At 40.0% G+C, this 15,049-nt stretch overlaps 1 protein-coding gene across 3 annotated transcripts in view; it reads left to right on the forward strand.

Moving 5' to 3' along the window:
- The window catches only part of FIG4 (FIG4 phosphoinositide 5-phosphatase), a 247,427-nt gene that overhangs the window by 160,276 nt on the left and 72,102 nt on the right, over nucleotides 1-15,049 (forward strand). The window contains exon 22 of one of the 3 annotated variants that reach the window (XM_075202905.1): nucleotides 6,219-6,423. The exons of the other annotated variants lie outside the window; for them this stretch is intronic. Within the exon in view, the coding sequence (XP_075059006.1) occupies nucleotides 6,219-6,269 (51 nt within the window). The 3' untranslated portion in view covers nucleotides 6,270-6,423. Of the gene's footprint in view, nucleotides 1-6,218; nucleotides 6,424-15,049 lie in introns of those variants that run through there. 3 annotated transcript variants of the gene reach the window in all.

A 15,049-nucleotide genomic window follows, 5' to 3' on the forward strand; every position in this document is an offset into this window, starting at 1 on the left:
TTGCTGTTAAAGCACACAAAGCTGAATAGTGGAGAACTGCAAGTGTCTGACTGTTACGTTTGCTCAGATCATAGATGATGTACCGTGTAATAACAATAATAAAGAATTAACAAATGGGCAGTGTATTCCTATACCAGTATATTGTGAAAATCCACTCCAGGCTGGTGGAAATGGACCTCAAAAAGCAATGTTCCACCCCCCTAGCTATGCTGATAGCTGAGGGTGCAGGCGTAATTAACAAGAGTCGAACCCCTGTGTAATAGGATCCTGGGATCCGCCATAATAATAATACAATGCCTTTGATCTTATTAATAAACAATCTAATTATTGGGATATAATGCAATTTGTGTCTTTTTCACCATTTTAGTCACGTCGAATAATATGCATCCGTGACATCTCAGATGTTCTTTAGAGGCATTATTTCACTCAACCTTTTGCGCTTTCGCCTTGTACCATGTCAACCATAAACAAGGTATCCCAGTTATACTTGTGCATCCCAACTAGAAATCTGCAAGAGCGACTGTGCATGACAAGGCATATATATATATATTATCACCTAAATGTTACACATCTATTGACTTCCACGTCCAATAGCCCACCCTTATGTGTTGATCGCTAAATAAATACTAATCTATCATTTACCTCACTATACTGCATTATCTATATAAACATCCATTCATCCTGTTCATTCCAGTTATCTAAACATACAAAACAGGCATAAAGATACAAGTCTTTTACTATTACAAAGATAATCAAACAAAAACTACATAAATGCATATATACAGTACAGATAATGCATTATAGATTCAACAGACAATGCTAAAACTTCAGAAGTATATAATATCCTTTTCTGTTGTGTATGTGTGTGTGTGTATGTATATATATATATATATATATATATATATATATTAGTGTATATGCTGTAAGACAGAAATGTATGAGTGCATGGTCAGTATTGCTCTTTTGTGTAGTGTGTGTATAGATGTAACAAGAGCTAGAAAGAATGTGTTTAAGCAAGCTGATGTTCGTGTTTGTTTAAATGTGTACAAGCACATGTTCATGTATGTTTAAATGTGTACAAGCATGTTGGAAACATACACGTATAAGTTCATTCCTATGGGAAATAAATGTAAAAGAATTAAGTCTAAACCAATGTGGCTAAATAAAAAGGTAAGGGAAGAAATGCAAAGGAAGAAGCGTTTGTTGTTTAAGTCTGAAGGGTCAGAGGAGTCCTTCCGTAGGTACAAGGAATGTAATAAAACATGCAAAAAGGAAATTAGATTGGCTAAATTAGAAAATGAAAGGCAAGTTGCAAAAGAAAGTAAGACAACCCCCCAAAAGTTTTTTAAGTGTATAAATGGCAAAAGGATTAAAAAAGATAATATAGGACCCTAAGAAGTGAGATGGGTGAATTGATAAATGATACTAAGGAAAAAGCAGAGGTATTAAACACTTTCTTTTCTTCAGTATTTACTAGAGAGGAACAAATTGGAGGAGTAATACATAAAAATGGAAATGAAACCATACCATTAATAAATACTTGGTTGTCAGAGGAAGAAGTCCAAAGGCGACTGAAGAATATTAAGATAAATAAAGCTGCAGGTCCAGATAGCATACACCCAAGGGTCCTTATGGAGCTAAACTCATAAATAGCTAGACCGCTTTTCTTAATTTTCAAAGATTCAATCTCATCAGGCTCAGTACCAAGGGATTGGCGAATAGCAGATGTGGGGCCGTTGTTTAAAAAGGGGACGAGGTCACAACCAGGGAATTATAGACCTGTAAGCCTGACATCAATTGTGGGGAAACTACTGGAAAGTATTTTAAGGGATAGTATTCAGGTTTACTTGGTGCGCAATAAAATTATTAGTGGGAATCAACATGGATTTGTGAGGGATAGGTCATGTCAAACTAATCTAATTAGTTTCTACGAGGAAGTTACTGGGAACTTAGACCAGGACAGCACAGTAGATGTAGTCTACTTAGATTTTGCAAAGGCCTTTCATACAGTGCCACACAAGGTCGGTTTACAAAATAAGGGAACTGGGTCTAGGAATCAACATTTGTACTTGTATCGAAAAGTGGTTAGAGAATATGGAACAGAGTTGTGATAAATGGAACATTTTCTAATTGGTCAAAAGTCTTAAGAGGAGTACCTCAAGGCTCCGTGCTGGGGCCACTCCTTTTTAATATATTTATTAATGACCTTGGTGATGGTTTAGAGAATAAAGTTTCTATTTTTGCAGATGACACTAAACTCTGTAAGGTAATAAAATCAGAGCAAGATGTAGCTTCTCTACAGAGTGACTTAAATAAACTGGAGGATTGGGCTGCCAAATGGAATATGTGGTTTAACATAGATAAATGTAAGGTTATGCATTTAGGGATCAAAAACAAGAATGCAATCTATAAATTAAATGGAATTAATTTAGGAGAATCTGTAATGGAAAAGGATTTGGGAGTGCTCGTAGACAGTAGACTTAGCAATAGTGCTCAATGTCAAGCAGTAGCTGCAAGGGCAAATAAAGTTTTGGCAGGCATAAAAAGGGGCATAGATGCAAGGGAAGACAGTGTAATTTTGCCACTATAAATCGTTGGTAAGACCTCATCTTGAATATGCAGTACAGTTCTGGGCACCACTCTAGAAAAAAGATAATTTGGAAGTAGAAAGGGTTCAGAGAAGGGAGACAAAATTCATAAAGGGTATGGAGTCATTAAGTTATGAGGAAAGGTTAGTCAGTTTAGGCACGTTTACTTTAGAAAAGAGGCGTCTAAGAGGCGATATGATTACTATGTACAAATACATTAAGGGTCAATGCAGAGAACTTTCATGGGAACTTTTTACCCCAAGGACTATACACAGGACACACGGTAACCCCCTAAGGTTAGAGGAGAGGATATTTCACAACCAGCAAAGGAAGGGGTTCTTTACAGTATGGGCAGTCAAGTTATGGAATTCATTGCCAGGGAAGGTTGTGATGGCAGATTCAATAGATATGTTTAAGAAAGGGTTAGACAAATTCTTAGCGGAAAAGTGTATCCAGGGATACGACCATTGATTAAAATAAAGGATAGTAGTGGATATAGGGTAAAAATAGGACTGCAATATTTGGTCTGGGGGGATTTTCACAATTGAAACAGATTGGCAGTTGCATACTCTGGATCAAAAATAAGTGCAGGATCACAGAAGATCCAAAATAGGTTAAACTTGATGGACTGGTGTCTTTTTTTTCAACCTCATAAACTATGTTACTATGTTCGTGTATGTTTAAATGTGTACAAGCACATGTACGTGTATGCTTAAATGTGTAGCAATTTGTTTAATTGGTTGATAAAGATTAAATGAGAGAGAGAGGGAGAAAGATATGCATTGAGGGTGAGATAGAGATGAGTGGGGAAGGAACCTTGAGTCCATTGTAGGGTAAATAGCAAGCATTCCTGAGAAGCTAGCCTTTGTAAAGCATATGTGAAAAGGTTACTTGAAGATTCAGAAAAACTTTAAGTTGCAGGCAGATACGGTAAATAAACAGATTAAGATTCAAAGGAAAGTTAATGAAAATAGATATAAAACAAATAAAGATTCAGAGTAAAGTTAATAGAAATAGATGGACTTATAATAAGAAGATATACAGACAGATATAAGAAGATAAAAGTTGTAGACAGATAAGGTATAAGCTTACTGTGGAGTGTGTGTGTACCGTAGGCTCCAGGTGTAAGAGAAGTCCCCAACTTCCAAGTGTGTATGTGGTGTGATCAAAAGAGGCTGTGTGTGTCTGTTTCAATGGCTTATAAACCTTTACCCAGAATGCATTGCTTCTGGTGGGAGTTGTTGACCTCTGTCACACCCACGGAACTGGACACTGTCTGCAATGATGACTCACTGCTCTGTGTTTCTCAACTATGACTTCCTGTCCTGAGAGCACGTTTTCTTTTATTTGCAATGGCTCTCTGCCAAATGCCACATGTAAGACAATTTCTTTGGTTGAAACGCTCTGGCTTTCAGCCAGTTCATATCTTAATCTGTGCATAAGTTCGGTGCATGTAAACAGCAATGGAATGCTAACTGCCATTATGAGTGTCTCAAGCTCCGCCCACTGTGACTGCATCATCAGCGGCGATATAGGAATTCCTTCACACCCTGCAATGGCAATTTATGTACAGCAGTTGTCCCAGGGTCCCTAAGTAAAAATGAACACTTAACATTTTTAAACTCTAATTAAATAAAATACTTCTTCACCACTTTATTAATTTTGTGTTGGAGGGACAAATTAAAAATCAAAACAACATAAAAAAATAAATGAAAAGATCCATTCACTTGCTACTAACAATCAGCACTAAATGATCAAAACTGATCATCTAATATATAAAAGCCTAGCGGCATGTGTTAGTGTGTGTGTGTAAAAAAACTACCGGGTGACAGAGTGCTCAAGCTGCAGCGCCACCTGCTGGGCGGAGTTATATACTACCCTGACCTACTAAATTCTTAGCATTATCTAATATATAAAAGCCTAGCGGCGTGTGTGTGTGGCGATGACAAAAACCTTTTTAACACCTTAAGTAGCTTGATTTGACTAGAATGCATGAGTATCATGCACAGGTTAACTTGTATGTATGTATATATATATATATATATATATATATATATATATATATGTGTGTGTATGTAGGTGTATATATGTATGTTTGTTTGTGTTATTGGTACAAGTCAGTAAGCTCTGTTCATATATTATAATTCATATTATCTTGTAATATATATTTCTGTGTAAAATATACTGTTGCTAACAGGACTGCATATATATGTATGTCATACTTGACTACTTTCAGTAGGCGACATCCGGGAGAGGGGTGTGACTAATGGGTGGGAGTGGGCGGAGCACCTTGAATCGCGTCATTTTTGCCCCGCCCCCACAAGTAAAATGACATTTTGTTGTGGGGGAAGCGGAACCAAAATTACGCGATTCCCAGTGAATCGTGTCATTTTGACAATGGAGTTCCGGGATGCGGTAGAAATGCCAGCTCTCGTGGGAGCCCGGTAGACTGACCTGAATTTCGGGAGTCTCCCGGACTTTCCGGGAGCGTTGACAAGTATGATGTATGTGGGTATGTATATATGTGTGTGTGTGTGTATCACACACACACACACACACACACACACACACACACTGATTCACTATCGGCTTTCCTCCCCACTTCACAACTGCTTTTTGAAAGTATACAAAGCCTTCAACTGCTACTGGTATTCACAGACACCTCTGCAAAGGGTATTTCTCTGGTCACATTATTAAAACCAAAACACAGATATAGTTATTTGTTGGAAAAATATGTGAACCTTTAGGATTATCTGTTTAGTTAAAGTAATAATATGATGAGTGTGAGTGCCCCTGCCCTATTTAAAGAGTCATCACTTTCAAAGACTGGCCTTTACCATACAGGTTTCTGATTGAATAACATGTCTAGATGACAAGAGATTTATGAGGACCTTAGAAAAAGAGTTTTTGATGATTGTCAGGCTAAAGAAGGTTACAAAACAATTTCTAAAATCTTTATTCCACGATCAGGCAGATAGTGTACAAATGGAGAAAATTCAGTAAAATTATTACTCTTTCTGGGAGTGGTCATCCAACAGAAATCACTCCAAGACTAAGGCATATAATCTTCCAGGAGATCACAACGATCCCCAGGGTAATGTCAAAGTGTCTGCAGGCCTGTCTTCATCTGTAATACAACAAGAATAATGTGCATGGGCGGATAGCAAAGAGGAAGCCGGTACTTTCCAAGAAGAACATTGATGCCCGCTTAAAGTTTGCTAATGGCCACCTTGATAGAATGTTCTGTGGACCGAAGAGTCTGAAATAGCACTTTTTACTAACATTATGTTTGGAGAAACCCACACACTGCATTCCAATGTAAGAACCTCATCCGAACTGTGAAACATGGTGGTGATAGTATCATAGTTTGGAGCTGTTTTGCTTCCAATGAAACCAGGGTAGCATGTCATGATTAATGGTACTATGAATTCTGGATTGTACCAACAATTTCTACAGGAGAATATCAGGGTATCCATTTGTGAACGGAAGCTTAACAAAAGGGTCTTAGAGCAAGACAATGACCCAAAACAGACAAGTTATTAAACAATAAAAGTGGTTGAAGGCGAAAGATTTAGCATTTTGAAATTGAGTTGAAGCCCAGATCTTAATCCATTCAATCTGTTGTGACAGGACCTGAATCAGGTGTTCATGCAAGAAAGGCCACCAACATCCATGAGCTGAAGCAGTTCTGGAAGGAAGCATGGATCGAAATTCCTCCAAAACAGCATGCGGGACTGATCAACAGTTACCATAAACACTTTATTGAAGTAATTGCTGCTGAAGGGGAATCACACCAGTTACTGAAAGCATAGGTTCACATACTTTTTCCTACAAAGAAATGTATTTGTGATAAATGAATGACAATGTACACAGTTAAGTTCACATGTATGCACAAATTCTTAAAATTCAAAATTGTTCACAATCTTTGTAGCACCACTGTACTATGTCTGCGCAAAAAAAATAACAATTTTCAGAATTGCCCATTTGTGTTCAAATGTAAATATGTTTATAAGAGTTTTTCCTTTTAAGCTAAAGTTATAATGGCTCTAAACCTAATTTATTTGTGTATGCTAACTTTTGAAATGTCTTTCTATATGCCTCTTTTTGTACATTAATAACATCTAAATTTCATTGTTTCTTCAAGTGCCACCTAACTATCCCTTCTCTTAGTCACTTGAAATCAAGGCTTGAAATGCTAAGTTTAGTTATACTTACAATAGAAATAATGACAGTACATTTATACAGTTTACTAAGCCTGAAAGAATTTGATACTACTGACCATAAGTCATTTTCACAAAAGTTTTTTCAGGGACTTTATGATGATGATCTTTGTACTTTATGAGCCCTGGCACTCAGATGACCCTTACAATGCTTACTGCATTTCATATGATTTTTCCATTACTAGAAAAATGTATCAGAGAACCTCAGCTGTGATTGGAATGAAGCAGAGTGTCTTTTTTTTCTTTTTCTGACAGAGTCATTTTTGCAATAGCATGACCCCACAGCCAGAACATTTAATGCACATTTTCTTTTGAAATGTTGTCAGCAGAATGGCTCAGATGCTTTTATTTTTCATAAGGAGACATTTCTGTTTTGTAAGTTGACAAATCCATTTGGGCAATACTGTAGCATATACATCCTCCAGCTTCAAATAAACTGAATGTAAATAAATGCAATGATTATATTATCAACTCCATGTAACCATTATTCATTCTTGACTTTGAAACGTGTGCATGGGTAATATATACAAATGCAGTAATAATAATCTCAGCATTTGGTACTATCATGGCTTCAGTAATAGATTGTAGAATGCACAAGGAAAGTTCGGTCAAAATGAATGTTCAGCTGTGTCTTTATTTTGAAAAATGTCAGATGCAAACACTTTTAAAATATAAAACATTCTGTTATTGCCTACTTTGCTGCTACAAAGGCATTTTAGTGACTCGGGTCAGGAAATGGACTCTGGGATGCAGGATCATTCAGTGAATAACAAATATATGATTTCCTTAGTAATACCACTTTCTTATTGCTCCCCGGCAATATTCGGGTATATCAACCCGGGATATTGCCGGGGGACAGAGCCTCCCACCCCGGCAAATTCCCGGGTCGACCGGGTTCACACTGAACCTTTGGTCTCCCCGGGTCTCCATGGCAACATCACAAGAGGAGCTTTGATTGGCTCCTCTTGTGATGTAATTTTATTTTTATTTTTAATGTTTTCAGCCATTCAGACTGGAGGGTAATCCAGCTTGGACCCGGAATAACCCTCCAAAAGAACCCGGTCTAATTTCTGGGTCCTCCGACCATGGAATTAAAAGGGTACCCGTTCAAATAAAATAATTTTTTTACATTCAATACTTAAGTTTCTTTCAATGCACACCGTACATACAGTGCATTTTTAAAACGAAGACTATGCATGACAGTCATCACTTTCAGTCGCTACTTACACCTGCCCTGTAATTGGTGCAAATGACAGATCTGAAACCTAGCGTATTTGCGAGAATCCCAGGTCTTGAATCGTCTGCATCTGTATTACAACGCTCGCAGCACGTTCTTACTGTACATTGCCTATGGTAGTCCATGTCTTCCCTCCCCCGTTCTACCCCTCACAACGTAGACTGTCATGTAATTTGCATTGGGACATGAGTTGTCTGCAATTACGTGCATTGATGTAAGGTCCGTTTATAAGCAAGCGCAAAGTTATTTTGTACGTCTGAATATGAATCAGGCCGAGAATGTGTATTTTAGAAAATGTATCCACAGGTAAATAGATGTGAAAATAAACATCATTTTACCACTGTGCGTATAACTTGAGTTGTGCTGAATGATTCTTTTATATTTCAGTGATTCTCAGTCGATTCAATGTGATTGAAAATTCACAATCATCTCAATGAGAATGCTTTGTACATGAAATGTAATTTAGATGCTTTTATATATGCATTTCAACATACATTTGGTATTAACAAGATTTGTCACAGACGTCCATTTGAAAAATGCAGATTAAACACAATTGTAAACTCATCTAAACACATTTTAAATGCATTCATAAACAAAATGTGTTTGCATTAATTTTTACTTGAGTATATATGAAACAAATTCATGTTGCTAGATTTACAGATTAAGCAAGCACTCCCATACAATATAGGATCTTAAATTCAATAAATTATGTAAGTGGTTGCGCATATGCAGAAATAATAAGATGACGGTGATCTGCCTGTACCAACACATTGGTTGGCAGAAAATTGTGGTACACACAATACACAGTTTATTTCATTCTGTAGTGTTGGATCCCATCTGAGCTATATCTACACTCCACTACCTATCATTCTGTAATGTCCGATCAAAGCTGAACTATGCCTGCACTCACCTACCTATTATGATGTAATGTCAGATCCCAGCTGAACTATGCCTGCACTCACCTACCTATTATGATGTAATGTCAGGTCCAAGCTGAACTATGCCTGCACTCAGCTACCTATTATGATGTAATGTCAGTTCCCAGCTGAACTATGCCTGCACTTAGCTACCTATTATGATGTAATGTCAGTTCCCAGCTGAACTATAAGGCACAACACCTTTCGTAGCTTTGGATACAGAAACAAGTAACAAATAGATGAGGTAATACATATAAGTACCACAGACGAGTGTGAGTAATGTTATGGGGACTCGCACAGAGTGCAGCAAAAGATGTGAGAGTATGAACGAGGGAGTCAGTAGACACAAGTGGGACAATAGGTAGAGAGGACCCTGCCAGCGAGAGCTTATATTCTAGAAGGAGGGGTGGTGAGAGACAGTAGGACCAACTAGGAAGATATGGAGATGGCAGGCGAGGAAGAGGAGGTGATGGATAGAATGGTTAGGAGGTGGTAGGATAGGCGAGCTTCAAATGTGAGTTTTAAGTGAGCGTTTGAAGGGTTGAGTGAGACGGGGTAGAGAGTTCCAAAGATTAGGGGCAGCACAGCAGAAGTCTTGGAGGCGAGCATGGGAGGCGGTAGTGAGAGGTGAATTGACGCGGGGGTCAGAGGCAGAGCGCAGTGACCAGGTAGGTATGTACCTAGAGAAAAGGCCAGAGATGTAAGGGGGAGAAGTGTTTGTAAGGGTTTTGCAAGTGATGGTAAGGAGCTTGAACTGAATTCTGAAACTGATAGGGAGCCAATGAAGGGATTTATGCAGAGGAGAAGCAGAAGAGGTGCGATGGGAGAGGAAGATGAGCCTAGCCACAGCATTCTTTAAGGATTGAAGGTCAAAAATGTTAGTCAGGTAGTCCAGTAAGAAGGAGTACTCTAGACGAGAAATTATGAGTGAATGGACCAGGATTTTGGTTGCTTCCTGGGAGAACAAGGGGCAGATTTCATGATTTTCATGATGGAGGAGGAAGTGGCTGAATTTGGTGAGAGACTGGATATGAGGGGTAAACCTGAGGGCTGACTCCAAGGCAGCAGGCTTGGGTGACGGGAGCAAGAATGACGTTGTCAACCAAGAGGGAGATATTGGAATGGATAGCAACATTGGCAGGAGGAAAGATGATGAGCTCAGGTTTGGAGATGTTGGGCCTGAGTCATTAAGTAGAGTAAGGCAAAAAAATGAGTAAATGTTCTTCGCAGAGTTTCAGTAAGCGCTGTGACAGCCAGGTAGTTACTGCAGAGAGACAGCTAGATACCTGGGTTAAGAAGGTGGAGAGAGGTGTCAGGGGAGGAAAGATAGATTTGTGTGTCATCGGTAGAGAGGTGATATTGGAGGCCAAATGATTGAATGAGTTCACAGAGAAGGTGGTGTAGAGTGAGAAGAGCAGAAGGCCAAGGACAGAGCCTTGTGGAACTCTAATAGAAAGGGGACCAGGGTAGGTGGGAAGAGTCAGAAGCAGAAACGCTAAAAGAGTGGTGGGAGGCAAACCAGGAGAAAGCTGTTTCATGAAGACCTAGGGAGTGAGGGGTAGTGAGGAGAAGAGAATGATCGACTGTGTCAGAATCAACAGAGACATACGAGAAGGGAGAACTGACCTTTGGACTTAGCTGAGAGTAAGTAATTTGTTATTTTAGTCAGGATTGTTTTAGTTGAGTGAAGGGGATGGGTGCCAGACTGGGGAAGGTCAAAAAGAGAGTGGAAAAAGAGAAAGTGGGTCAGACAATTGAAGTCAAGTTGAGAATTTTAGAAGCAGAGGGCAGCAGAGATATGGGGCAATAGTTGGAGAGAGAGAAAGGGTCAAGGGAAGGTTTCTTGAGAATAGGGGAAATGAGAGCATGCTTGAAGACCGAGGGGGAAGGTACCAGTGGGGGGAGAGAGTTTAAAGAGGTGATCAAGGTGATGACAGGCTTTGGAAGAGAGGGAGTGGAGGAACTTGGAGGACACAGGATTGAGGGGACAGGTTGTAGAATAAGAGGGGGAGAGAAGAGAGTTTCTCAGACAGTTACTGTAAGGTAGGCGCAAAGGGTGATAGATTGATAGAGAGGACAGGTGGGGGGAGACAAGTCTGACGAGATCAGATATCATTGTGGATAGTCAATTTTGTTTTTGAAGTAGGTGGCAAAGTCAAGAGCGATGAGGGTGGAGGACACAGTAGAGAATTAATGGTAGCAAAGAGGCGTTTGGTTTGTTGGACAGGGAGATGGGGGATGTGAAATAGGTTTGCTTGGCAAGAGAGAGGGCAGAATAGTAAGAAAAAAGGATGAATTTGAAGTGGAAGAAGTCAGCAATGGAGTGGGATTTCCTCCTTTGGAGTTCTGAGGAGCAGGAGCTCTTTTGGAGGAGATGAGTAAGATGGAAGTGCCAATGTTGGGGTTTGGATTGACAGGGACAAAGAGGGATGGCTGGGGCTGTGCATTATCAAGGCAAAAAAAATAATAATTGAGTACAAAAGGCCAAGTAGAAATAGATAGTGGGTAAGTATTGGAAATTCCAATGAGATGAGCTACTGAGTTCTGTCTTATGTGTACAAGCTATCGGCTTTTCTCAGCTGATGCAGAGAGGGCAGCAGATGAATGTAGGACTTGATGCAGGGTTGTCAAATGATTTCTTTAATAAGGGGGACACAGGATTTGCACAGTTTATGTAATGGACTGATTGCACCAGAACCAGTATAATTTATGTGTTCTTTATTGACTTTTTTTTTTATGAAGACCTTAGCAGCAGCTTATGCTTAAATGAAGCCTACTGTACTATATTCAAGTAGTGCATAAAGATAGTGGCGTATTCACTACTCCCCTTCTCAGTGACGGGCTGGGCAGGGGGGCATCGGTCCCCCGGGCCGCTCAGTTTATCCACGGTTATGGCTGGCCGCCCGGCCCCCCTCCCCCCGGATGCACTATTACCTAATTATTACTGGTGGCCGCATCGCGTGTCATGTGATGCGCCCCCCGGGCTGAAACTTGCCAGCCCACGCCTGCCCCTTCTACCTCTGGTACTAGGAAGTAACCATTTTGGTCCTGTGTATTTGAACTATGCCATTTTGCAACATTCTTTATTTTTTTTTCTGATTCAGAGTGAAACGTATGACTGTTTTGCTTAGCATATCTTGTGCCTTTTTTAGCACTACGTATGCTCAGAAAGTGAATGTACACAACTGTGGCTATTCAGACCTGCTTCATCATGGCACTTACAGCTCCTTACCCCTGAAGAGATATGATGGGGACAGAAGGGTTGATCTAACGTAGTACAGTAAGGGCATACTTGCCAACTACTACTAGTTGGCGTCCGGGAACTGCCGGTGGGAGGTGGGTGTGCGGGGGACTGGGATCTGAAAATCGCGTGACGCAAACACTGTATTTTACAGTGGGGGCGGAGCCAAATGCCGCGATTCCCACAGAATCGTGGCATTTTGGACCTAATTCAAGTGGGCAGATGCGGGAGACTGCCATGCATTCCCGGGAGTCCAGGATACCAACCCGGAATCCGGGAGTCTCCCGGACATTCCGGGAGAGTTGGCAAGTATGAGGTAAGGGCATGTTCGAGTAGTTGCATACAGATTCAGTCTAGAATGTAGTAGCCAATATGGGTGAAAAAACTTGTATTTGCCGGTGGTCAGAGACAGGTGTAAGTAACAAACGATGAACACCTTAATTAGCAAACTGCTTGTAATCATAGGTTTGCAAATGATTCACAGACACTTCTTGAGATTTTAGTAGTTGCTTGGTCATAGATTAGGATTTTCAGAGTGTGTAGCAAAGTTGTTGGAAGTTGTTCCTGCTGTATTAGCTAGGTCATTCAAGTATAAATGATGCTTCATAGGAATTGCATTGTCAGGGTGTGTCTGTTGTCAAGTGTACACATTTTCAACTCTGAACACAGCGTACATACAGTACGTATATACTCTGAAACAGTCCCAGTGTGTCTTAAAGCTACACAATCAGCTAGTAAGACATGGTAGTATAAGGCTCACCTCTCAGCCAAGTTCATGGGGGCTACCCTGTTTGCCTGTATTTCTGGGGATTTCTTTGTTCCTTATACAGCTGTGGCCGATAATGAAGAGGTTGCAGCTTGTGACTGGACTTTCCAATATTAAACACAATTTGGATGAGGAGTGTCCAACAAGGTATATCCCTAATTTTCGTTTGAAAAGGATAAAACTTTTCTACTGGTGTGAGTCAGGAGTGAATTGGAAATGTAAAGTGGCCCTGGAGAATATTATGAAAGTGGCCTCATGTGGTAGCTATGGGCAAATTGTCAAGTAGTACAGGTCAAATCAACATGAGACAGTGCTGAATGTGTGGGTGCCACCATGAAGCTAGATTTGGGACTGACTTTCATGCAAGTGGTGTAGCTATCATTTTAGAGAGTTTTAGGCCATCCTCCAACCATTTCCCATACAAACACACTGCCTGTACCACTGATAGGTGCATGTGACCCCCACCCCCTCCTTAAAGCAGAGCAGCGTGAAGAGGGACATGACTCCTGACTTTACCTATAGTCGGGACAAAGTCCTGAGTGCACCATGCAGTCCTACCACGATTGCAAAGGTTTTCACACAGTCTTTTTCTACCTGTTCTTGCAGCTTTCACTACCTGCTTGTCTATTGAGCTCAATTGCTGCTTGGCTGCATACTGTAATGTCAGGATCTTGTTTATCAGGTGTTTGTTGAATGCATCCATCATGCATTGCATGTGCATGGCGGCATGTAGTGACTCCTGACCCCCCTAAAGATAAGAGCTGGAAATGTGACGGCTGCATGAAATATACCCAACTTGCGCTGGCACCTAAGTATTTTTTTCTTTATTTTTTTAGGTTAAAGCCTAGTCAGACTGTGCCTCTGCCTCATAGGGCAGCACCTGTAATAATGTGGCTGGTGCCCGGAGAGGGACCAACCACCAGGGAGCTGGTCCAAGTCAGGGCCAGCCACTACTTCATTGTAGGGTGTTTTTTATGTTGTTTTTTTAAACTCCTTAAGCGTCGCCATCATCGGAACCGCATCCTACGGGTAAATATCCCAGTGAGGTCACTGGCCAGTCTAGTAGGGAATTGAGCTGCAGCTACAATATATTTTGTTTCAAATTGGGCTATTACTGATTAACTATTGCTATGTGTTTCTATTCATCACCTGAACAGCTAATTAGCTAGTATTATATTTGCATTTAATGATGGGAGAAAGAATTATTGGAACATGGGAATTCTATTAATGTAACTTAAAAAAAAAAAAGGTTAAAAATTTCCCTGTTCTTCGTGCATTGTTTTACTATCAATGCAATCATCCCCCATATATAGTCCATTTTGTACTACTTTATACTAGCTTGTTGGCATATTTGTTAACTGAAAATATACCTGTATTGATATGCAAAGAAAGCTAATTTGATTTGTGTTAAATGTGGGTATTTGCAGCAGGCTACAAACATCCTGCTGTTTTATAATCCTAAAAATAAACATAATATTGTAATTCTGTGTAAAAATCACAGCAGTCTCAGTGTATTGAATACTTTAGTTGTCTCCCAAAAATGTTAGTTTTTATAATGACCTGAATGTTGAACATTCACTTCATCCAGATCCAGAGTACGTTAATGATTAAGTAGACAAGATCTGATATTAAACTTGATATATTATATTGTACTGGCTTTTTTACTGACTTTTTCAATGTCTAATAACAGCTTTGGTGCTATATAAGATGAATAGTTTGTAAGTCTTATTTACTCATTAATTAGAGCAAACATTTTTTTCAAATTGCAAATTTTTAAAACATATCAGTGAAACTATAGTAGTTACAGCCTGTGAGGCAGCTCACAGGAAGCGTGAAACAGCTGTGGACTTTGTGACATCAAAAAAGAGTAGAAGGGATTAAAATCAGGAGGTGGACTCTGCCTGTTTGTTCACTATTGTTGGATGGCATGGACTCAACGGGTGGAAGACCACTGAAGTCATGCTTTAACTCCGCGTCCGTTACCACCCAAACTCTTCATACCACCAGTCAGAAGGGAACAATGAGTGGTGGGTTGACCCAGGGAGGGAGGTCAGGATTGGGTGTCTCTTGAGAAGGGACA

The sequence above is a fragment of the Mixophyes fleayi genome, chromosome 3 (genome assembly GCF_038048845.1).
Source record: "Mixophyes fleayi isolate aMixFle1 chromosome 3, aMixFle1.hap1, whole genome shotgun sequence".
Taxonomy (NCBI): Eukaryota; Metazoa; Chordata; class Amphibia; order Anura; family Limnodynastidae; genus Mixophyes; species Mixophyes fleayi.